Source organism: Aureobasidium namibiae (genome assembly GCF_000721765.1).
Source record: "Aureobasidium namibiae CBS 147.97 unplaced genomic scaffold scaffold_16, whole genome shotgun sequence".
Taxonomy (NCBI): domain Eukaryota; kingdom Fungi; phylum Ascomycota; class Dothideomycetes; order Dothideales; family Saccotheciaceae; genus Aureobasidium; species Aureobasidium namibiae.
The window spans coordinates 62,747-84,104 of record NW_013581193.1 but is presented as its reverse complement, the minus strand read 5'-3'; the positions used below and the strand labels follow the sequence as shown (position 1 = coordinate 84,104).

Sequence of the window (21,358 nt, the reverse complement as noted above, 5' to 3'; positions counted from 1 at the left end):
GAGGGTCAAAGGTTAATCGCCTGCTATCTCCGCATCTCTGGGCCGTCTGGTGTGGGGAAGACCCGGCGGCAGCATGTTTTCTATTCCCTTGTTCCGAGCAGGGAGAGAACAGCGACAGTCCGCCGATAGTCTTTGGCTCGATCGGCATACTTCTTCCTTCTCTCTTCTTTCACGCCTCCAAACCGGCTCCTTCTCGTCCAGCCTCGCTACCTCGAACCACTCAATAAAGTCCCGGTCGAATTCGAGCACGCTTTCAACATGAATCGCCCTAGCAACAACACGCAGGCCGTCAAATTGACTGGCGAAGAGGTGGCCAAGCACAACAACGCCGACTCATGCTGGGTCATCGTCCATGGACGCGCCTACGACGTTACCGAATTCCTCCCCGAACATCCTGGAGGTCCCAAGATCATCCTCAAGTATGCTGGAAAGGATGCCACGGAAGAGTACGAACCCATCCATCCCCCAGACACTCTTGACAAGTTCCTGGACAAGAGCAAGCACCTGGGCGAGGTCGACATGAACACTGTCCAACAGGAAACAAAAGAGGAGGATCCTGATGAAGCTGAAAGACAAGAGAGGATCAAGCGTATGCCAATCCTTGAGCAGTGCTACAACCTGATGGACTTTGAAGCTGTCGCCAAGAGAGTCATGAAGAAGACGGCCTGGGCATACTACTCCAGCGGTGCTGACGACGAGATCGTAAGTCTAGTATTATCAACATGTCCCGACTGCCACTGACATTCTCAACAGACGATGCGTGAAAACCACAGCGCATTCCACAAGATCTGGTTCCGACCCAAGATCCTCGTCGATGTCGAGAAGGTCGACATGTCTACAACCATGCTGGGTACCAAAGTCAGCATGCCTTTCTACGTCACTGCCACTGCTCTGGGCAAGCTTGGAAACCCCGAAGGCGAGGTAGTCTTGACCCGCGGTGCAAAGAAGCACAATGTTATACAGATGATTCCTACTTTGGCCTCTTGCTCTTTCGATGAGATCATGGACGCTGCTGAGGGTGATCAGGTGCAATGGCTGCAACTTTACGTGTGTTGGCCATCTGTCAAGGATAGAGAATCAGCGCTGACGCAGATATACACAGGTCAACAAGAACAGAGACATCACGAAACGCATCATCGAACACGCCGAGAAGCGCGGCTGCAAGGGCCTCTTCATCACCGTCGACGCACCCCAACTAGGACGTCGCGAGAAGGATATGCGTTCCAAGTTCTCAGACGTCGGTAGCAATGTTCAAAACACCGGTGGTGACAACGTCGACCGCAGCCAAGGTGCCGCAAGAGCCATTTCCTCCTTCATTGATCCCTCCCTGTCCTGGAAGGATATCCCCTGGTTCAAGAGTGTCACCAAGATGCCCATCCTACTGAAGGGTGTTCAAAGAGTCGAGGATGTCATCAGAGCCGTTGCTGCAGGCGTCGACGGTGTCGTTCTGTCCAACCACGGAGGTCGCCAACTTGACACCTCCAGATCTGGTATCGAGATTCTCGCCGAGACCATGCCTGAACTGCGTCGTCTGGGTCTCGAGGACAAGATTGAGGTTTACATCGATGGCGGAATTCGTCGTGCCACAGATATCCTCAAGGCTTTGTGTCTGGGTGCAAAGGGTGTTGGCATCGGTCGTCCTTTCCTGTACGCCATGTCTGCATACGGTCTGCCTGGTGTCGACCGTGCGATGCAACTTCTCAAGGATGAGATGGAAATGAATATGCGCTTGATTGGTTGCAACAGCGTTGACCAGTTGACTCCTGAACTTTTGGATGTCAGAAGTTTGCACACTCATACTGCAGCAGTGGCACCGGATACTCTCAGTATCGCTGCATATGATCCTCTGGCGGGTCCCAAGGAGAGACTGGCTAAGCTTTGAGCTTGTCCACATTTATCTTGTATCTGCCTGTATACTTCTTATGCATTATGAAACCGCTTCAAATATATCTATCCTATCATGGCGACCATACAAAACCATTCACACAGTGATTTGCAGTCCACCAAGTTCGGTTGAGAGTATCTTGTTAAAGATGCCTTGATCGCTTCTCCCACCGGAGTGCAACTCCGACGACACTTCCTCAAGCTTCTGATCTCGAGCATGGTTGCATCAACACGTGTATCACTATTAACGTATTACCAGGAAAGTGCAAAGGATCATGAACTTCTCAAATGCAAAAGCAAGAAGAGAGACCAAAGAGTCCCTAAACTACCCCCATTCCTTGGGCATCATGACTTCTTCGAGATAGCCACGCTGAGCACTTTCGCCGAACAGTCGGAGGCTAGATTCGAGCAACAAGAATCACAAGCCGACATAGCTTTACTACAATACAGAGTCACATCACAAAAGATACATCACAACAAATCACCAGTGGGAAACAAAAGATGTACTTTGCAAAGATTTCATTTTGAAAAAAAAAAAAGAAAAAAAAACCACACAATCTCATCTCACTCTCATTAAAAACCCAGTGGGAGAAAAGAGTAGCAAGAACTTTTCACCAACCCGTCAGAACAAGAATTTTTTTGGCTGAGGATGTGCGTGAGAAAGGGGGAAGTAACGAGGCATACTCGCTTTTGTCTGTTGGTGCAGGTCTGGCTGTTTTGTGGTCGCAGGCTGCTTCTCAATGTCACTCAGCTCTGCGAGAAGATTCTTCATGTCGAAGATTCCACGGGCCTGGGGTTCGTCTTCAACGGTTGAAGGCATTGCTTCTTGGGCGTTGAGAGAGGTAGACATGGTTTGCAAATCTTGTGAAGAGGTGATAAGTGATGGAAAGTTGAGAGAGAGGATCTTTTCTTGGTGTTGAGGAGTGGAGAGGCAACTTGTCAAGATGGTTCCGTGGAATGAGAGGAGGGAAGAAGAGAGGGAGAGATGGGGTGTTTGTATATGTTTCCAGATGCCCTGGAGATCACGCTCGGGATGTTCCAGGATCGCTGTTTCTGCTTCTGGCGAGATCACTGGGGATATCAGGCAGCAACAGGGGGGAATGAGGTAGAATGTTTTCGATGCGGACGTGGTCTTGGTTGAGCAAGTTTGCGGTATAGAGTCCCGTAGGAGCAAGCGTCCGCAGATTTGCTACACAAGAAAATCAGCGACGAGCAAGAGGGGCCGAATTCAGTACACAAAAGTTTGATGTGAGAATTTGGTCCATCATCGTGGTGATGGCGAAGTCAAAGTGAGTAGCAAAGGGTGCGACATATCTTGTGTATCTGTGCCGTCAAATCCAGACTGTTTCCCAGGAGTTTCAATATATCTCGTTTGTCCCTGATACTTGCGCGCTACCCCAGTATGGCCACAGCTTTTGAGATGGAAGTGGTCAAGCGCGAAGATATTGCCCATGGGGTTCATCATGATCGCTTGCTCTGATCGTTTCTGCACAAGCGGGATCTATGCCGAGATACGTGAGTTTGCAGAAGCTTCTAGTTCGGATGAAACACTTGAACATTACAGGTATGCAGAACAACCATGAAAAGAGCATGCTCCAGAGATTTTTTATGGCGGTATGAACACGATTCTTGTGTGCTTGAGAAGCGATAATCATTTCGTTATTTCCAGAGCAACTGCATCGCTTCAGAGAAATGAGCTGAACATCCGATGCCGGGACTGCTAGATACTGTTGAAGCTGTGAGATAGTATCTTTGATGTCTATTGTATTAAGATCTCTTCCGCTTTCATTCTTTCGTAGTTATCGCAAAGATCCCTGTATCAAAACCTTTGACCCGGCCTTCCCTTCTTACACAGAGTCTTTCCACCTCTCCTGCTATCTTCATCTACTTTGTAGGCATAGCAACAGTAGTAGGTCTCCTACTAACCCCCCACTCCGTCGTCGTAGGCATCTGCGGCAGCGTACTCATCCTCCACTTTGAACTCTTAGTCGCAAACACCACCGGTGTCGATTTCTGCCCACAATGGTCATGATTCCCATGACCCCAAAGACACGCATGACTGCTCGTTGTGCTGTGCCTACCCGTATTGGTCGGTATCACATACCTCGTCTCCGAGGGCGTGGGGAAGATGGTACTGATAGTCACGCGGTCGTTGACGGTGAGCAGAGTCGTCAAAGGCATTCCTGGACCTGCGTAGCCGCGACACAGGGAAGAGGAGAAGATGTTGTAGAGGGAGATGGCGTGGGCGGGAGACGAGGGGAAAGCGTTGGCGATGCAGATGGGGAGGTCTTGGTGCCAGTTTCCGGTGTTCTTGTCGCAGAAGAGATCGAGGTGGTCGGGGTAGAAGTGCCAGGCCATGGGTACGTTGAGGTTGATGCAGCGTTGCTGGGTGACATATTAGTGATGATGGAGTTAGAGGTGGCAAGGGAAAGGCACACTCACGATCTCGTAGGGAAGCGCCGCCATGTCTTCGATGTGACCTGGTCGGACGTCGTTGAGGTTGGTGACTGGCTGTTCGGTCCCCTGACCGTAGACCGAGACAGCCAGTGTCATGAGTGCAATGCCGATATCAGAGAAGCGCATGTTGGTCGAGAGTCTTATTCTGCTGATGTGGAGCTTTTGTGGTAGCAAGTATCGTAAAGTCGTGTCGAAGTACAGAAGCAGCAGTAGAACCTGGACCGCCATGTTATAAATGTAGAGAACAGCTTTCGAGTCATCAAGAGTGTCGGAGTCACGGTTGGGAGTCCGAAGCTTGGAAAGAGTGAGTTTGAGCAAAAACGACGGCGGTCGAGTGACAAGACTTTGTGACGTGAGTTCCACGTGGAAATCTTAATCTGTTCATATCGCAAGATCTATATGCAAATTTACAGGAAGAGAATCTACAAAATGAGTGTTCTTGAATCCATCGAAATGTGTTTGCGCCCAGTCGCTCTGGGAGTGAATGCCCAGCATTTCTAGCCAAGGTTGAATGCAAACTTGCTCAAACTCCTAATCTTCTTACCATAGAACCAGAAGATCAGAGGGAAGGGGATAAGTGCGATACACACGAACGCCAACAACGAAGTGGCCCAATCTACGCCAAGTCCTTCGTACATATATGTAGCGAACATGGGGAAGCCGGCAGCTACTGCTGATCTGATAAAGGTGTTGATGGCAATAGCGCTGTTGGCGTTGAGCAGGTACACATCAACCATGTACGTGACACCGCTCATGAAGATCAAGATGATTCCAAGACCAATGAAGATGCCTGAGACGACTTGAGGCGCCCAATGAATGTCGGGATGCGAGGTCCACGCAAACCAGAATAGACCAATGGGAAGAATCAAAGAGCCGACAATCATGGGTGGAAGCCTGTCTTCGGGGTTGAGTTTGCCCGAGGCGATGAGCCTCTTAGCATACCAAGTTTTACTGAAGGCACCGAGGATGACACAAGCGAGAACTACTCCGATAAAGATTGCGATGAAAGGTAGCGAAGCAAGACCAGGTGACCAACCGCGATCCATTTCGAAGCTGATGGGATAGGCTTCAAAAGTCAGATACAAAATTCCGTAAACCAGACTCATGTAGAGTGTCAAGATAATGAGGATTGGCTCTTTGACAACCATGACCAGAGGCTTCATGAGATATTTGTTGACAATGGTATCGTAGTTGAGAGGGTCTTCTTGACTCTTGGAGTGCAAAGCCCAATCTTTCGTCTCATGGCGAAGCTTGTCAGCTTTCCATGCCAGCAAGACGGGTTCGTAAGTCTCTGGTGTCACCAGATAGGCGATGGCGGTGAAAAATACAGACATAATGAGAGTGATCCAGGCAGTCCATCTCCATCCGAGGTAGCTGTAGGTGATGAAAGAGCCCACAACTGGTCCTGCTACTGGACCTGCAAAAACAGAACCTGCAAAGACGCTGGTGGCTACACCGCGGTTGATTGGTTCCATAAAGTCGACAAACATACCGCCAACAATGGCCAGAGGAGCGGAACCAGCGACTCCGCCAAAGAATCTGCATACGAAGATTGTTTGCAGGTTTTGAGCGACAGCGACAGGGATCTGGAAGATACAGAAGATGATCATTCCAGCGAAGAGAGGACGGGTACGGCCATAGGCTTCAGAAAGCGGTCCCCAGATCAGAGGTCCTGTAGATGCGTTAGCAGTCGGTTAGGAGGTAAGAACGATGAATGACTTACCGAAAGCGAAACCAAGTACATAGAGCGCAAGACCCAGGATCATGACTTCACTACTGACGCCAAACAGCTCAGCTGTGACGAACGTCGTAGTCGAGAACACCGAACTGGCGAATGAAACACAGAAAGTCATCAGACCAGTTGAGATGACGATCAACCATTTGCGGAACTCGGGCATGTTCATGGGTTTTTTTGGATCATGTTCACCGTCCCAAGTAACAATTTTGCTGTCTTGCTCCTTTCCTGGCGGAACAATTTGCATAGCTTCCAGGGCAGCTTCCTGGTCCCGATCAAGGTGCTTGCACTTGGAGCAAAGGCGTTCAGCGTATTTCTGCTGGATCATGTGTTCACGATTATCTACTTCCTTCTCGGTCATGGAGCTGTAAGAGTGTCGTTTTGTGGTCCTGGAGCTGCGGCGGTCATTGTAATCCTCATGCAATGTAGGCGTTGTTGAGTGCATGCGAGATCTGATAAAGGGTGGTTGCTCCGGCTCGTCGACCATGGCTAACAAGTGATGAAGGCGCGCATGTTCTCCAGGTATAGGCAGGCCTTCTGATGGTGTCTCTGGTGACGAGTAGCCATTGTCATTCGATGTGCTAGCCATAATGGCTGTTTTTCCAGCATCCGTGATCTTTAAGTAGAAACAAGCAAAAAGATCCAGTCCGGAATGTTATATTTGACGCACTTCCAGCAATCGATCTATGGGTATCGCTTTTCCCTCCAGTCTGATCGGGCCTTGCAGAGACGAGACAATTGAAGAGTAGAGCAAGCCGAGAGGAAGGGTAGCCTCACGAGCTTTTGAGCAAAAGGATAGAAAGAAAATAGTGGCCTGCAAAAAGATCTTCGGGGGATCTACACCAATGCGTTCGCCAAAGATGGAACAGCCTCAAGATTTTGGTCGTCAGGGATCCACCGAGATAGCGACGAAGTCAGTCGAATCCACTTTTTCGCGCGCAAGACTCGCCCGGCAGCCTTTATGTACGGAATACCAACATATGGCGTGCGCGTCGCACGCCGAGGTCGACGGTAGTACAGAATCCTCCAGTACCATTGTCTAATGACTGTATGCACATTCTTGGTTCTCAGGCTCAGTAAACGCGGTCATGTTGAGTCAACAAACGCATGAAGCCGAGCTGGCACGGAAGTCCGGCACAGGGTCCGACAGCCATTGATGACGGAAACATGTCTCTTACTCAAGCCTCCCATGAGTTTGCCAGAACACGGAGGTGGAGGGCTCGAATCCACCGACACGTATCACAAGCAGATCAAGCATGCTCCCGAATAGGTTGAAGCATAGAAGTGGAACAGGATCGTTGAAAGGCCTCAGTGTCAAGGTTGCGGACAGAGGCGCTGATCGGCAATCGGCATGACGCAAGAGGAAAGCAGATCTGTCGAGCATTCAACATCATCTCTATCACTTGCCAGCTTGCCTTCCTGATTATCTTGTCCATTACATGGAATTGCACGTTTTTGCGGAAGAACATTTGTTCAAGCACCAATGGTGCTGTATCGTGAAGGCTAATAATTCTTTCTAGTGGAAACGAGAGCAAAGCTGTTCCAGCCATATCTATCGTGAAGCGAGAGGTCTCTTGCAGTCACGTCTGCTAGCCATGATCGTTCTCATGTAGCAATGCTCCGCAGTAACATCAAATGATGCACTCTTCATCCTCCATGGTATTGATCATCGCGAGAAACTCTTCTCAGCACTGAAACACCGACCACGACACATCACAGTTCCTCATCGGTGGACTCCACGTCCTTGGAGTGTTTGACATCCTCATCGCTGTCCGACTCCTTCTTCTTAACGATTCTCATTCTCACGACTGGCTTGCCTGGGACTTTCTTGCAAAGCTTGACGATCTCCTCCTTTGTGAAAACTGGGGCAGGAGGTGCGCCAGGTGGGAGAGGAATAACCCGGATACGAGCAAAAAGCTCATCAGGAGTGATGTGCTTGAACTCCTTCTGCTTCACTCGGCGCAAGATGCTCGAGGGTACATCGGCTCCAATGACGAGCTGGTGGTTCCAGTCGTTGTAGATGGGCAGTGTTTTGTTGACCCTGGCTCCGAAGGTTCTAGCGATCACTTTCAGTTGCTCTTCGCTCCAGTGACTGTGGTGGCCAAATATGGTGATTGACGAGAAAAAATTGAGACACTCAGCAGTGCCAGTAGGGGCTGCAGCAATATCGGCCTCGGTGACTGTTTTCGGATCGACCACAGAGTCACGTTTTCCAGCCTCCTTATCCTGTTTTGAGTCCTTGGACTTCTTGCGGCTGGCTGTGGTGGTCTTTGGCGAGACAGGGTCGCTATCCATGTCGACATCCTGATCGGGTTCTCCTTCCTCATCGGAGACCTGAGACATCTTGGCTTTTGATTTGGCGAGCTTCTGTTTGCTAGTTTTTGTTGACTTGGGTGTCTTGCGAGATACAGGCTTGTCATGCATAATGATGCCGCCCATCAGAGGCATGATGAGTGTCTCGACGGTGACGTCTCTCTTCCGATTTTCCAATGGTAGCTCCATTCTGAAGGTGCCGTCCTTGGAGTAATTGTCGAGGGTGGGTGAGGGAGCTTCGATTCCGAGATGCATAGCAAGCTCATCAGCTTTGGCCTCACAAAACTCATTGGCCTCGTCCAGCGATGAAAAGGCTTGGTAGATCTGGAGTCTGCCGAAATCGTCTTTTCCATTGTCAAAGGTGACTGAACTTGTGATGTAGACATTGTGCTCGGTGTGCGTGGGAGCGGCTTTACTCTTAGGCGGCATGGTGTGAGATGTCAATAACGGTCTTTGAGGTTGGTTGTGACAATTGCAATGACGATGAAGGAGGGAGAAGATGAAGATGAGTTGACGAGCTGGTCTTGTCGCAAGCTCGAAGTGGGTAAGAAAGAGAAAGTCGCGGTGTTTGTGCGAGACAAACTGGCGCTGAAAGAAGCAGGCGCGAGTGAGAGTGAATTTGACGCCGAGCTTGCTGACAATCAGGCAACACAAATCTGCCAACTCCCCAATCTCGAGCTTTCACCTATAGGCGCTGTTGCACTTTTAACATTACCAAGCTCTTGATCGCATCCTTGAGCCGGTGGCTGACTTCAGATCTAGACAAACACCATCTCGGCCGATGAACGCCCGTTACTTCCTGTAGCAAGAACGATGACCATTACTTTGCCCAGATCCGGCACTCTCTTCTCTTCTGGCTTCACTTGGGACCAGTGCACATCTACAGAGATGTCAATAGCTGCGCTCCAAACCCCTTGAACAACCGAGATGGTATGAACCTCATCTCCGTCTACATATAAATGCAGTTCCGACAGCTCCTTGCCATCTAGAGTGCCGGATATGTGGATCTTCTCCATCTTCTCCTCAACCATAGTTTCGATTCCGTTCACTGTCAGGCGCGGTGGCAGATCTCCGAGCTTGCCTGCCGAGTTTGAAATCGTGATCTTGTCTGTCGGAAGCGCTGGTGTTCTTCCGGGCGTCTGTCGCAACCGCGTAGCCTGCTCGAATGCAAACGCGTACTCGAAAAGTGCACTATCGTCATACGCCTTGCCAGCGAATGTCAAATTGACAGGCATCTTCGTATCAGCCATGATTCCCATGGGCACGCTTACAGTAGGAATGCCCAGCTGTCTGATAGCACAGTTGCCGTTCGAGTACAACACGCCCTTACGCCAGGCCTCGATTGCGGACTTTTCATTGGTATCCGAATCTGCTCTGCCGACATCCGCATTGCAAGGCCAGACAACAGCATCGATACCCTCTGCAGCCAGCCAGTCTTCAAAGTCTGTCTTGCGGCGAGTCTCCAGGTTGTGGAGTGCTTGGCCCAAACCTGGAATGTCGTAGGTCCGAGGCCGGTTGGATGTGATGTGCGCAACAACATCTTTGTGCCGGACGAGCGGGTCCTGTTGATCATAGCGATCGAGCAGGGCACCTGGTGGACGAGGGAATATGGTTCCTGAAGCTATCTGCGCCAGGGATGTTGCAACTCTTGCGTCGCCATTGGCAGCGAGGAAGTCATCCCATGCAAATGCCATGAGCTGTGACATGTCGACATCATTGCGATGAGGTGGAGCCGATGCCTGATCTGAGGCATCGGGGCTGTCAGTTGCATCGAAAGTGTTGACGACAGGGAAATCCACTTCAATAACAACAGCGTCTAGAGACTCGATAGCTTTCCTAGCATTGTTCCAGAGGTCGACGACGGACTGGCGCGTGCACATTTCGAGCCCGAGAATCAGAGTCTTTTCCGCCGACGTACATCTTTGGCACTGCAATCTTCTTGTCGGCAAGTGCGTTTGCATTAGAAAGATCCTGGTACGATGTTGGACGTACAGTATCAATCTCCGGAAGTCCGACGAATGGCTGCTCCCGCCAGAAGTCGCAAGTGTTCTTATCGTCTTTGACAGCAATCACGTCAAGGAGTGCAAACATATCCGTCATGGTTCTCGTATGTGGCACAACCACATCGCAAGTAGGAAACAGCGGCCAGTTACCACGAATGGAGAGAATACCTCTGGACGGAGTGTAGGCAACCAAGCCATCGTTCGAGGCAGGTGATCGTCCCGAAGAAATGGTCTCCTCACTCATGCCAAACACGCCAAAGCTTGCAGCGGTCGCTGTGGCACTCCCGTTCGATGAACCAGATGCGAAGGCGGCAGTCAAATAATCGGCGTTGTATGGCGATTCAGCACGATCGTAAACACCTCGTTGCATGCCTCCTGCCGCCATAGGAGGCATGTTTGTTCGACCCAGGATGACTCCACCGGCCTCCTTAATTTTTGCGACGGTGAAAGCATCTTCGTTGGCAACAAGATGTTCAAAAGCAGGTGATCCTGCGGCTACGGTCATACCAGCCATCTTGTAGGAGTCTTTGACCGTGCATGGTATACCATCCAGTGGACCGATTGACTGGCCGGATGCTCGGCGCTGATCAGAAGCTTGTGCTGCAGCGAATACATCTTGGTTGATGATGGGGATCGAGTTGAGAAGAGTAAAGCGACGATCATACTTTGCGACACGGAGCAGCGACTTCACGACTAATTCAACGCTGTTGGTTTGGCCTTTTGAGAGCGCGTTTGCCAGATTTGAGACTGTTGCCTCGACTATAGAGAGTGACTTCCAGTATGTGAGTAAATAGAATCTGTCAAATACTGACGACGGATAAGCCTACCTGTGGTTCGACGGAAGCTATCATGATTGCTTGAGTAAAGTAAGAAACTACTATTGCGTGATGTCGCGTTATCTTAAAGATTGTTGTTAAAATGAGAGAAAGATGAGAAATCAGTACGGAGCGAATCAAGCTCTTATGCAGTCAGATGAATCTGATCGGTGCCTATCGGTGAATAATCTTGAGAAGATCTGCTGCAAACTACTCTTGGACTGTCATCAGCTGTTGAATGTGGCTGGCAGCTGCTGAAAAGCCCACGCTCGAGTGCCGACTATCAACAAGAATATCATCCTTTTAACAACCGAAAAATCATGGCAATTGGTACAGAACAGCAACTGCCATCTAACTTCCTTGCTCCGCTCGTAGCAGGGTGATTCAATGATGCGTATGGTTGGCGATGGACGATGAACTTGGGCACGATCATCTGTGGTGTGATCTTCCTGATTATCTACTTCTTCATGGAGGAGACGATCTACTGCCGAGGCACCACCCTGGAGAGCGTCAATGTCGAGATCCAGAGCACAAATGACTGCGCGACACAGAATGGGGGAGAAAAGCAGATGCAGTCGGAGAAGTCCATTACGGCTCCCTCACAGCAGATTCAAGTTTCGACAACGATCCAAAGAACGACCACAAGACGGGATAAGTACAATCTTTTTCGACCACTACCTGGACGACCCAGCAACTGCTATATGTTGCACATGATGTATCGACCCTTGATCATGATCTACAGGTTTCCAACTGTCGCTTGGACCGACTTCCTATACGGCATCAACCTTGCGTGGTACAATGTCCTCAACGGGACAGCAAGTCCAGTACTGACAGGTGAGCCACATGGATGTTCCGCAGCACAAGTCGGATGTGTGTATGCAGGTCCAATCGTCGGTGCAGCACTCGCCTGTCTGTGGTCCGGCAAGATCGCAGATTCCATCACTCTGGCGCTTGCTCGTCGCAACAACGGCATACGAGAGCCAGAGCACCGTCTTTGGGTTTTGACGGTCTCTGGCATAATCCCTGCAGCTGGTCTGGTCACCTGGGGCGTTGGTGCCTATCACCAAGTACATTGGATCGGCTTGGTATTTGGTCTCGGCATGCTGACGTTTGGATGTGTGACCGGTGGCTCCATTGCAGTGAGCTACAATGTCGACTGTTTCAAGGAGATTGCTGGAGAGACCATGGTGTCCATCATGGTCATCCGCAATACGATTGGCTTCGGTATCAGCTATGGTATCACTCCATGGTGGACGACGCAAGGGCTGCAGAACTGCCTCGTCACTGCTGCGGCAATCCCACTGATCTGCACCTTCTCGTTCTTGGTCCTGATTGTGTATGGAAAGCGACTCGGCGGTGGTCTCATAGGAATGACGTGGCTGACTATAAGATAAGAGGATTCGACAAAGCTCGTTTGTGCTTTCTCGGTGGCGCCCTGCGTTGTCGGCACCCAAGGTCATGGTTTTGTTTCTTTCGGCGCGGTCTTGAACTGTTGCAATCAAGTGTTGGCTTCTGCAAGCCTGAGTAGTTTGTCACCAGCAGAACCCGCTGCAGGCACAACACTCTCCAGACTTTTCACTAGGTCCCCGAGGAATGCGATGAGTCTCTTTGCTTCCGTCCGGTATCGATCACTGTCATAGCGTGATGCGTTAGAGAACATATGACCTACTCCGAGTAGCTGATGCACAATCTGACTGCTTGCAATCTTGAACATGATCAGTGGAGCTGAGCTCAGTTCCTGTAGGAACTTTTGGGCTACTGCCATGACATCGCGTGCAGGGGCCTGACAATATAGTAGAGCCATAATCGTTGTGATTGTCTCGGTGCAATTAATCTGCACAGCCATGTACTTGCAGCGATTGCTAGAGTACTCGCCATCAGAGTCATTCAATCTAGTCAGAGTCCGAGACTTGTTTGCTTTGAGTTGGGCCAAGCTGTCTAGCAGCATAGTCGGCGAAGGACGATCGCAGAGAACGGCGAGTAAAGCCTTACGATTTTTGCAAGCTCGAAGACCAATGATGGCATATTCCAGAAGACGAAAGAGGTCGGTGATGTAGTCCCAGCCTATGATCCAAGCTTGTATTTCGGGGTCCATGGTAGGCGTGATCCGAGGATAATACACTGACACTTGTGCTTCTGGCAGACGTACCATATGCCCGAACACGCACGAGGAATGAATCTCAAGCCGATAAACGCACCAAAACAACCTTCGGCGATCGTCAACTTCGGACAGTGATGTGTTATCGGGCCAGCGGCTCTCATCATGAAACCCATACTCAGCGACAAGAGCGTGATACATTCCAAGATAGCGATGCAGATCACTATTGTTGCCGCATTGCAACGAGTAGACCGTCAAAAGACCAAACGACCGTAGGTAGTCGAAATCTTGAGGCATAGAAAACCGTGCCGGGATCTTCGAAACGGCTTCCACAAAGTATCGTTTGCTGTCTGGTATTGCGAAATCTTCGAGTAAGGTCTTGTCGAAGACTGCCTCTAGTGCAGCTGTATGGGAGCTGACCGCACAAAGAGCCATTAAGAGCATGTATGATGGCTCTTCGGCATCAGGAATGCGATCCTCCCATCTTGTAAGAAGATCCTTCTCGTTCAAGAATGGAAAGCTTAAGACAAGAGTCAGTATGGCTGACGTGACTGTGAGATGGCGAAACTTTGCTTACTAGCATTGGTACATTGTGTCGCGATAGATCCGAACAAGCCTATGTGTAGTTTGTAGAGACATGGCATGCAAATCTCGTGTCGTGTCAACCTCATTCTCGTCTGGACACATGACCTGTGGCCTTCTTCCTCGCTTCTTGACAGGCCTATCCATTTTACAACTTACGCCATAGTCCTTGCAAGTGAGGCAACCAGTACTTCTAATTGCTTGATGGTCGTCTTCTCCAGCAGCACCGCATCGACATCTCAGGCCTCGTGCATGACAGAAGTCGCAAACTTGTGACGCCCGTTGTCTCTTTGTTGTGTCGGCTTTGGGCATTACGGTAGCTGGCTGAGATATGCGTTGAGATCAACAGCTGTAGAACAAAAGGTATCGGCGTGAGTTTAGTAGCAGCGGTCAATGACTTGGCGGTGATAAGAGAGAGATAAGTCGGACGAATCTAACAATTTAACAGTCAGGGCCCCAGTCTTGGCGCTACCATCAAGCATGAAGATCATCGAGAGTATCCATTGAGACCTTGCATACGTGCTGATAATTGCCGAGAGACGTCTTTAGGTGCATGTTACTCGAATAGATCATCAAAGGATGACTGTTCTCGGAATTGTACGTAAGTATTGGGTATAAGCTCGTACGCCTCGAATACTGCAAGCCCTCGCTGTGCAGTGGCATCTGGCTCGGAAGAGAGGATAGAAGCATAAAGATTCCATAGATGGAGCTTGGAAGACTGCAGAATGTCTCAAACTCGTCTCAGCGTTGAAAAAGGTCTTGAGTTCCAGAAGCTGGAGAAACAAAGGTGGAATGTTCCATCCACAGGAGGCTTTGTCATTCTCATAGTTGTCGAAGTCTCCTGAGACATCGAAAGAAGCAACGAGGTAGGTCGATGTGTTTGCTTGCCGATGTGTGAAAAAACAGTGGCAGGAACGTCTTGGTCTCAGATCGTGTTGTATGGACCCAACACCTCTTGTCGACCAGCCGCTCCTGAATGAGCATTCTTCATATACTGCTTCTGATCTTCCGACCGGACAGGAGACACAACCAGAGTGACGCAAAAACCATGGCAAAAATACGACTGCCACCAGCCTGGGAGAGTGCACCCGATATTCTGAGGACGGATTCGCCTCCACAGAACCAACAAGCACGCCCACACGCCAGACCAAGCCCAGTACTTGGATCCCGCACACGCCACCAAAGCAAAACACGCATCTCTCGGCGTAGCACATATCCAAAGCAACGTGAAAGCCAATGGGTCCAGTACAGAGACGGATCACCCCAAATTCTACCTGCCAGAGAAGGCATGCCAGATCCTCCATATCCGGTCACACCCCCACCACTCGAGCGCCCTCAACCCGTGTTGCCACAGATTGGCTATCGAGCACCAACCCCGCTACCAGCTTTGATACCTCCAAGCGCGGACGGTCCGGTACAGAGACCAGACAACAAGCCATCTCGGGTGCTGCAACGTCAGCGAGACTGTGCGCGCCAGCTCGATGCTTCGCTGTCAACGCTCGGCCTCTCAGCCCTGGCCTCGGGGTCGATACTGTTGGTCTCAGCTATCCTGTTCGTGCGCAGCGTGATGACCGGCATACCCCGTGCAGTTGCAGGGAGATCAGCACTGACCGTCTTCTTCGCTCTCTCGGTGGCAGCCTTCATCATCTCTTTCGGGTTGATCTTGGGTGTGCTATGTCGGAGGGCAAGAGCAACCAAAAGTGCTGTCGCCAGAGCACAAGCAAGACAAGAGATTGAGTTGGAGACAAGATCGCGCGCGAGTGACGGCAGGCTACCCATGTACGACTTCGGTAGACGCAACGCAATCTGTGAGCTTCATGACGAGCCAGAAGTAGCGGTTGGTGGTCGTTCTACCATATTCCTTCGGATACCGGACGAGAGCGTAGTCATCAATCGTCGTTTTGCACCACCTATCCGGGTCGCTCCAAGACATCTGTCCGAAATGCCCTTCTCACGACCCCCGACGCCACACCCGAGGCCACCTTTGTCGCCTCTCTTGCCGCCTGTGCCTAGCACACCTCCTCCACCCATATCCGAACGCAACCCTGCCCGTCTGCTAGTGGCTGCCAAGAAGGCCAAAGATCGTACCGATGCCGATGCTCTGGGCACGACCGCACATCCCAGTCCAGATTCAGGAGTTTCGCCGAAAACACACCCTTCCAGGGCTGTCTCAATGAACAACCGTGGTGGCACTGTTTCCAGTCGTTCGACCCAAATGTTCAACCAGCACATGCTCACGGCAGGGACTCGCGAATTGCAAGCTTACCTTGATGCGTCATCGAATTCCAGCTTGAATACTCTTGCCGCATACCAACACAGCAAGAGTGACTCATCCTCCACTGAAGAGATCATGAGTAACGATCGTAGCGTGTACAGCGATGTCAACGATCAAGTAGGTGACGAGGAGAGTCAAGTCTGCGAAGCATCCGTGCTGAGTATGCGGAAGGTGGGCAAGGCACGTGAGTGTTACATTCCAGCTTCAAAGAGAGATGCATCTATGCCCAAGTCCCCCGAGACCAAGAAGCAGCGACGCTCGAAGCTCGAAGTATACACAGATACTCCACGACCAGATACTGAGAGCTTCGAAGCACGCAAGCATCGAATTACGATGAATGCACTGCCAAGTGCACCTCTACCGCTTGCCGCTCAGAGTACCAAGGACGTCGAACTTGCAGTCAGGAGGCCGCACAGCTTGAGCCCGAAGAAGCTGACAGGATTCATCGCGAAGCCCAAGACCATCGGGCTAGGCATCTCCATCGGCAAAGGGCAGAACAAGGAGAACACAGAACCTGATCAGGTCGAGGTGGGGACTTGGAGTGCGCTAGGCGATCACTAAACGGTGGGAACAGGTGAATCATGATAGCGTGGTGTCTTAGGGTGCGATTATCGCAGCCTGTTGGTAGAGGTCTCCAAGACCAGACTTAGTCAGGCTCTCAATCGTTCCAACCTTCAATCTCGAATTCGTATTGCTGGACGTTGTCATCTGTTGGACGACCGTGATCATCGTAAAGTGTTCTTTCAACGTACGTGGCGGTGCCTTTGCGATTAACAAGAATGACAGTTTGCTTCTGGGTACCATAGGCTTCGCTATCGGTCTTTGTGGTGCGATCTGTATCGGTGACGACAACATCATCAGCAGAAGGATCATCCAGCTCATCTCGACCAATCTGAGGGATGAAGATGCTGTTGCGGAGCTGATAGACATATGTGTCCCAGTCTTGACCATGCTGACGATGGGGCAAAGTGTCCACACTCAGTACTTTAAACAACGCGTTGAGCAAGTCTTCTTTGCTCGAATTTTCGGTAGTGTGCTCCTGAATGACGCTTCGAAGTCGCTTCTCTCCATCAACAACTTTGGGCCAGGATCTGTCACCGAAATGCGAGTTGCTGAGACCTTGAATCTCACCAGATTTGCCACAGATCCAGGTGGTAGCCGAAGCATCCTGGGTTCGATTCGACATGATTGCAAGGCCTTCTCCCTCTTGCGCGCAAATATTGCGCTTGCTCAACCTACCGAAGAGAAGGCTGAACCCCCCAACATCACCTACACCCACGTCCTCGACCATGTGTCGTGCAAATTCCTGAGATGACTGCGCGCTTGACGCGGGCAATGTCAGAAATGCTTTTGGCAATCCGCCACGTGACTTTGTGCCATACACCTGGGCGCCAGACTCGCGGAAATTGGTTAGACACGCCAGACGACCCTGCTTGGTGAGGCCCAGCCATGTGCCTTGCTCCGGACGTTGAAGGTCACGACCTCCTAGAACATGTTCATTGGGCGATTGCCAGAAAGTGGCCTTTGCAGTGGGACGGTTCAAGAATTCCTATCGTCGTAATGGTGTCAGTCGGCCAGACGTGGCCAGTTTGGTTCGGGCGTAATTACATCGCGGTTGTTCAGCAGAATGAACGGATACTCGGGATGCGCAGTCGTAAGCAAAGCGATACACATGCTGTAGGGTTCCGGGGATGAGATTTCAGAGTTTGATAGATTGGGTATGTTGTTTGTGGTTGAGGACTGCAGGTTGCCGCCTGTCCGTCAGAGGTGGCTGGGCCGGCGTCGCATGACGTTTGCCGAAGACTTCCGCGCCGAATGCCCAGCGTTTGACAAATCTGACAAGACTGCTTCTGTGAGCTTGATCATGAACCAAAACGGATGCGAAAAGACGCTTTCAAGGTGTGTATGACACTGGACGCAGCTATACCCTCCATCGCTTGTGAAACACTTTCATGGCGACTCGCGATAGGAAGACGTGTCGAAAGAAAGAGCTCTCCACAAGTAAGCCGGCACCCGCCTTGTGTCCGTCAAGATGTTGACTCGCATACTCCTCATGTGCCAAAGTTAGTAACGCGTGCTACTACAGAGGGGCACAGTATCTTCGCGGACCAGGGCTTGTCCGCTGAGAGATATGGTATCAAGGGCTCTCTTTGGGCCTCTCTGACTCCTCGACATGATTGTGCATCTCCATAGTGATCTCTACGCTCTGTATCTTTGTGTGGGAGTTGTGGGAGAATTGTAGGAGTTACAAACTTTAGTTGTGTTACACCGTTGGTACTAATAGCTATGCATGCTTCCTTAGTGTGGAAGCTTGATCAACATCTTGTTTATGTCGACGTCGAGCGTTCAACATGCAGCAACCCTACTGAAGTAATGACCGCAACGATTGCGACTTTCAGTAAAAGCCGTGTGCCCTCGTCTGTAATGCGCCCGGACAAGTGCCACAGTACCGTCTGTACCACACTATTCCCGCATTGTGGCATGCCTTTGAGGAGTTTTGGAGTGTCCCATCGTGATTCGCTGCTGGGTGAACCGGACGGATCTCCATAACGATCGACCTTGTCTTGACGAGGTTCGGACCGAATTTTCTATTCCAAAATTAACCATCAGACACGAACATTTCGTATCGCAACAAGCTGCTCAGGGCTTATTGACCAACGGTGGACAAGTTTTACGAGAACGAGAAATTTGATTCTCATATAATAAACAACAAGAAAGGAAGGTCCTCAGTCGCACAGAAGACCGGAGCAATAAATTGGACAGGGAGGAGGAAGATCCGGGTGTAGGGCTCATACAATCTGTCTCAGCATGAAATACAGAGATAGAGCGGCACCTATCAAAGTGACAAGCCTAATCTCCCGAACTTCCAGAGCAGTGCTTGGCCTACTTTTCTGGAAGAGCCGCGGCGGCTAGTCGGATACTTCAAGCTCCATCATACGCCCACTTTTTCCAAGAATATCAAGGTTTTGGATTCACGTTTGCTGCGCGGCTTGGTTGAAGGCTGGGAATTTCCTACTTCTTATACTCGCGCTTTCCTCAATATTTACATCACGCTCGCTTTTAGAAATCCTTCTCGCATTCCTCAACATCATCATGAAGACGGTAACTTCACCAGCACGCAATTTCACAATTTCAGAACGCGTACGCTAACTCTCAATCTAGACATCTATTACGGGTACCGCTCTGGCAGCGGCCTCGCTCTTCTCATCCTTTGCAGCAGCAGTTCAGACTATCAATGTTAATGGTGCAAACTTCGTCAAGTCTGGTGGAGATCGCTTTTCCATCGTCGGTGTTGAGTAAGCATCAATCATGACGCACGTCAGGGCGCATTTTGCTAACGGTTGAGTAAAGTTATCAACCTGGCGGCTCGAGCGGTGTGACTGAGACTAGCGATCCTCTTAGTGATCCAGATGCTTGCTTGAGAGATGCAATTCTTATGCAGCGCCTGGGAGTCAACACTATCAGAGTCTACAACTTGATTGCCGATGTCAACCACGACGAGTGTGCATCCATCTTCAACGCTGCTGGTATCCACATGATCCTGGATGTAAACAACGGCTTCTACGGGTCCTACATTGACCGCGTCCAGCCTTGGACAACTTACACCAGCGATTACCTAAACCACGTTTTCGGCATCATCGAGGCTTTCGCACCTTACCCCAATCTTCTCGGATTCTTCTCCGGTAACGAGATCATCAACGAACAGAGTGCTTACAATGCACCCGCCTACATTCGCGCTGTGACGCGCGACATGAAGGACTACATTGCCAAGAACATCGACAGAGAGATCCCTGTTGGCTACTCAGCTGCTGATGTTGACGACGTCCTTAGCGACACTTGGGAGTACCTTGGCTGTGAGCTGTCAAACTCGACGTCTTCCAAGATCGACTTCTTCGGCCTCAACGACTATGAATGGTAAGTTCCAAAGCATCTGTGGTTGAACCTTCGGCATACTGATACAACATGATAAGGTGCGGTGATAGCACCTACGAGCAATCTGGATACAGCAAGCTGGTTGATCTATTCGGCAACACCAGCATTCCTGTCTTCTTCTCCGAGTACGGATGCAACCTCGTCAAGCCCCGCACTTTTACCAACGTGCCTGTTCTTTACGGCGAGCAGATGAGTGTCATGTCCGGTGGTTTGGTCTACGAATACTCCGAGGGCTCAAACGACTACGGTCTTGTCAACATTACCAGCGCTGACGAGATCCACCTCCGTGAAGACTACGGCTACTTGGCTACGCAGTACAGCAAGCTCGACGAGAGCCTCCTTAACTCTGCAAACAGCACTGCCACCGGTCGCAAGCCTCCTACATGTGATCCTGACCTCATCACCGAGAGCTCTTTCTACAATGCCTGGAACCTACCCGCTCGTCCCAGTGGCGTCGATGCCATGATCAGTAGCGGTATTTCGAGCGCAAACAAGGGAAAGACTGTTTCCGTCACCAAGACCGCCATGCCCGCTACTGTCTACGATTACAACGGTGAACAGCTCAACAACCTCGAGCTCACCGTTCTGTCTGAGCAAGACAGCAACCAACCTGGCCTTGCTGGCAACTACACTCCTTCAACCCCTACCGGAACCGCCTCAGCCACGGGCAGCAGCAGCACTGGCGGTAGCTCCAGCGCCACCCGCAGCAGCTCTGGAAGTCCATCCTCGACTGCCTCTCAGTCTGCAGCTACCAGCAGTGGTGCCGCCTCGTCTATGGTTGTCTCCTCGGGCGCTGCGACCTTCGGTGCTTTCCTTGCATCTCTCTTCTTCCTGTAAAGCTATGACTATCATTTCTTCGCGTTAGCATGAGAGGTGATGCAGGTCTTTCACCTTTTTCATCGTATACTTTACGTGTATCATAATATGCCCATTCTGATTTTCTTGTGTTCATTGGTTCAGGGGAATCTGGGCTATGACAAGTTTCTTGGGTTGCATTAGTTTTCTGTTCTTAGAACGTTCAATACCACTTTATTTTGTTTACCAATAACATCCTCGGTTGCTTTTGTGTCCTGCATTGCTTGTTCTGATTCAGATCCACGCTCTTTTCGTGCACGTCGGGTCGAAATCATATCAAAACTCGATTTTGTGGGTTAACGGATCGCAAGACCCTGGACGTCAAGGTATACATAGACACAGCAAGAGTAACACGATTGACAAGCTAGCTTACACGAGTGCAGTTTCTCGTATCTTGAGCACCACACA

General features: G+C 50.5%; 10 protein-coding genes across 10 annotated transcripts; 4 read left to right on the top strand and 6 right to left on the bottom strand.

Moving 5' to 3' along the window:
• Positions 1 to 258: 258 nt before the first annotated feature.
• M436DRAFT_53337 (uncharacterized protein) lies at positions 259 to 1,882 on the top strand (the record flags this gene model as incomplete). The annotated part of the gene is made up of 3 exons (XM_013569059.1): positions 259 to 702; positions 754 to 1,047; positions 1,103 to 1,882. The coding sequence occupies 3 exons, from the start codon at positions 259 to 261 to the stop codon at positions 1,880 to 1,882; spliced, it is 1,518 nt and encodes a 505-aa protein (XP_013424513.1).
• A 624-nt stretch (positions 1,883 to 2,506) lies between these two features.
• On the bottom strand, positions 2,507 to 4,467 carry M436DRAFT_84440 (uncharacterized protein; the record flags this gene model as incomplete). Its single annotated transcript, XM_013569220.1, has 4 exons — positions 2,507 to 2,955; positions 3,012 to 3,073; positions 3,989 to 4,269; positions 4,327 to 4,467. 4 exons carry the CDS (start codon positions 4,465 to 4,467, stop codon positions 2,507 to 2,509), a joined length of 933 nt encoding a protein of 310 aa, XP_013424674.1.
• A 371-nt stretch (positions 4,468 to 4,838) lies between these two features.
• On the bottom strand, positions 4,839 to 6,323 carry M436DRAFT_53354 (MFS general substrate transporter; the record flags this gene model as incomplete). The annotated part of the gene is made up of 2 exons (XM_013569062.1): positions 4,839 to 6,013; positions 6,065 to 6,323. 2 exons carry the CDS (start codon positions 6,321 to 6,323, stop codon positions 4,839 to 4,841), a joined length of 1,434 nt encoding a protein of 477 aa, XP_013424516.1.
• Positions 6,324 to 7,789: 1,466 nt separating this feature from the next.
• M436DRAFT_84438 (uncharacterized protein) lies at positions 7,790 to 8,818 on the bottom strand (the record flags this gene model as incomplete). Its single annotated transcript, XM_013569219.1, has 1 exon — positions 7,790 to 8,818. One exon carries the CDS (start codon positions 8,816 to 8,818, stop codon positions 7,790 to 7,792), a length of 1,029 nt encoding a protein of 342 aa, XP_013424673.1.
• A 329-nt stretch (positions 8,819 to 9,147) lies between these two features.
• Positions 9,148 to 11,243, bottom strand: M436DRAFT_75185 (amidase signature enzyme; the record flags this gene model as incomplete). Its single annotated transcript, XM_013569218.1, has 3 exons — positions 9,148 to 10,212; positions 10,256 to 11,164; positions 11,220 to 11,243. 3 exons carry the CDS (start codon positions 11,241 to 11,243, stop codon positions 9,148 to 9,150), a joined length of 1,998 nt encoding a protein of 665 aa, XP_013424672.1.
• Positions 11,244 to 11,620: 377 nt separating this feature from the next.
• M436DRAFT_66257 (MFS general substrate transporter) lies at positions 11,621 to 12,601 on the top strand (the record flags this gene model as incomplete). The annotated part of the gene is made up of 1 exon (XM_013569170.1): positions 11,621 to 12,601. The coding sequence occupies one exon, from the start codon at positions 11,621 to 11,623 to the stop codon at positions 12,599 to 12,601; it is 981 nt and encodes a 326-aa protein (XP_013424624.1).
• A 104-nt stretch (positions 12,602 to 12,705) lies between these two features.
• On the bottom strand, positions 12,706 to 14,199 carry M436DRAFT_66256 (uncharacterized protein; the record flags this gene model as incomplete). Its single annotated transcript, XM_013569169.1, has 2 exons — positions 12,706 to 13,825; positions 13,883 to 14,199. 2 exons carry the CDS (start codon positions 14,197 to 14,199, stop codon positions 12,706 to 12,708), a joined length of 1,437 nt encoding a protein of 478 aa, XP_013424623.1.
• Positions 14,200 to 14,935: 736 nt separating this feature from the next.
• Positions 14,936 to 16,723, top strand: M436DRAFT_75183 (uncharacterized protein; the record flags this gene model as incomplete). Its single annotated transcript, XM_013569217.1, has 1 exon — positions 14,936 to 16,723. One exon carries the CDS (start codon positions 14,936 to 14,938, stop codon positions 16,721 to 16,723), a length of 1,788 nt encoding a protein of 595 aa, XP_013424671.1.
• A 97-nt stretch (positions 16,724 to 16,820) lies between these two features.
• M436DRAFT_53766 (DUF833-domain-containing protein) lies at positions 16,821 to 17,836 on the bottom strand (the record flags this gene model as incomplete). The annotated part of the gene is made up of 2 exons (XM_013569140.1): positions 16,821 to 17,711; positions 17,771 to 17,836. 2 exons carry the CDS (start codon positions 17,834 to 17,836, stop codon positions 16,821 to 16,823), a joined length of 957 nt encoding a protein of 318 aa, XP_013424594.1.
• A 1,567-nt stretch (positions 17,837 to 19,403) lies between these two features.
• M436DRAFT_75181 (uncharacterized protein) lies at positions 19,404 to 20,932 on the top strand (the record flags this gene model as incomplete). The annotated part of the gene is made up of 4 exons (XM_013569216.1): positions 19,404 to 19,447; positions 19,514 to 20,077; positions 20,134 to 20,813; positions 20,844 to 20,932. The coding sequence occupies 4 exons, from the start codon at positions 19,404 to 19,406 to the stop codon at positions 20,930 to 20,932; spliced, it is 1,377 nt and encodes a 458-aa protein (XP_013424670.1).
• Between the last annotated feature and the right edge of the window lie 426 nt (positions 20,933 to 21,358).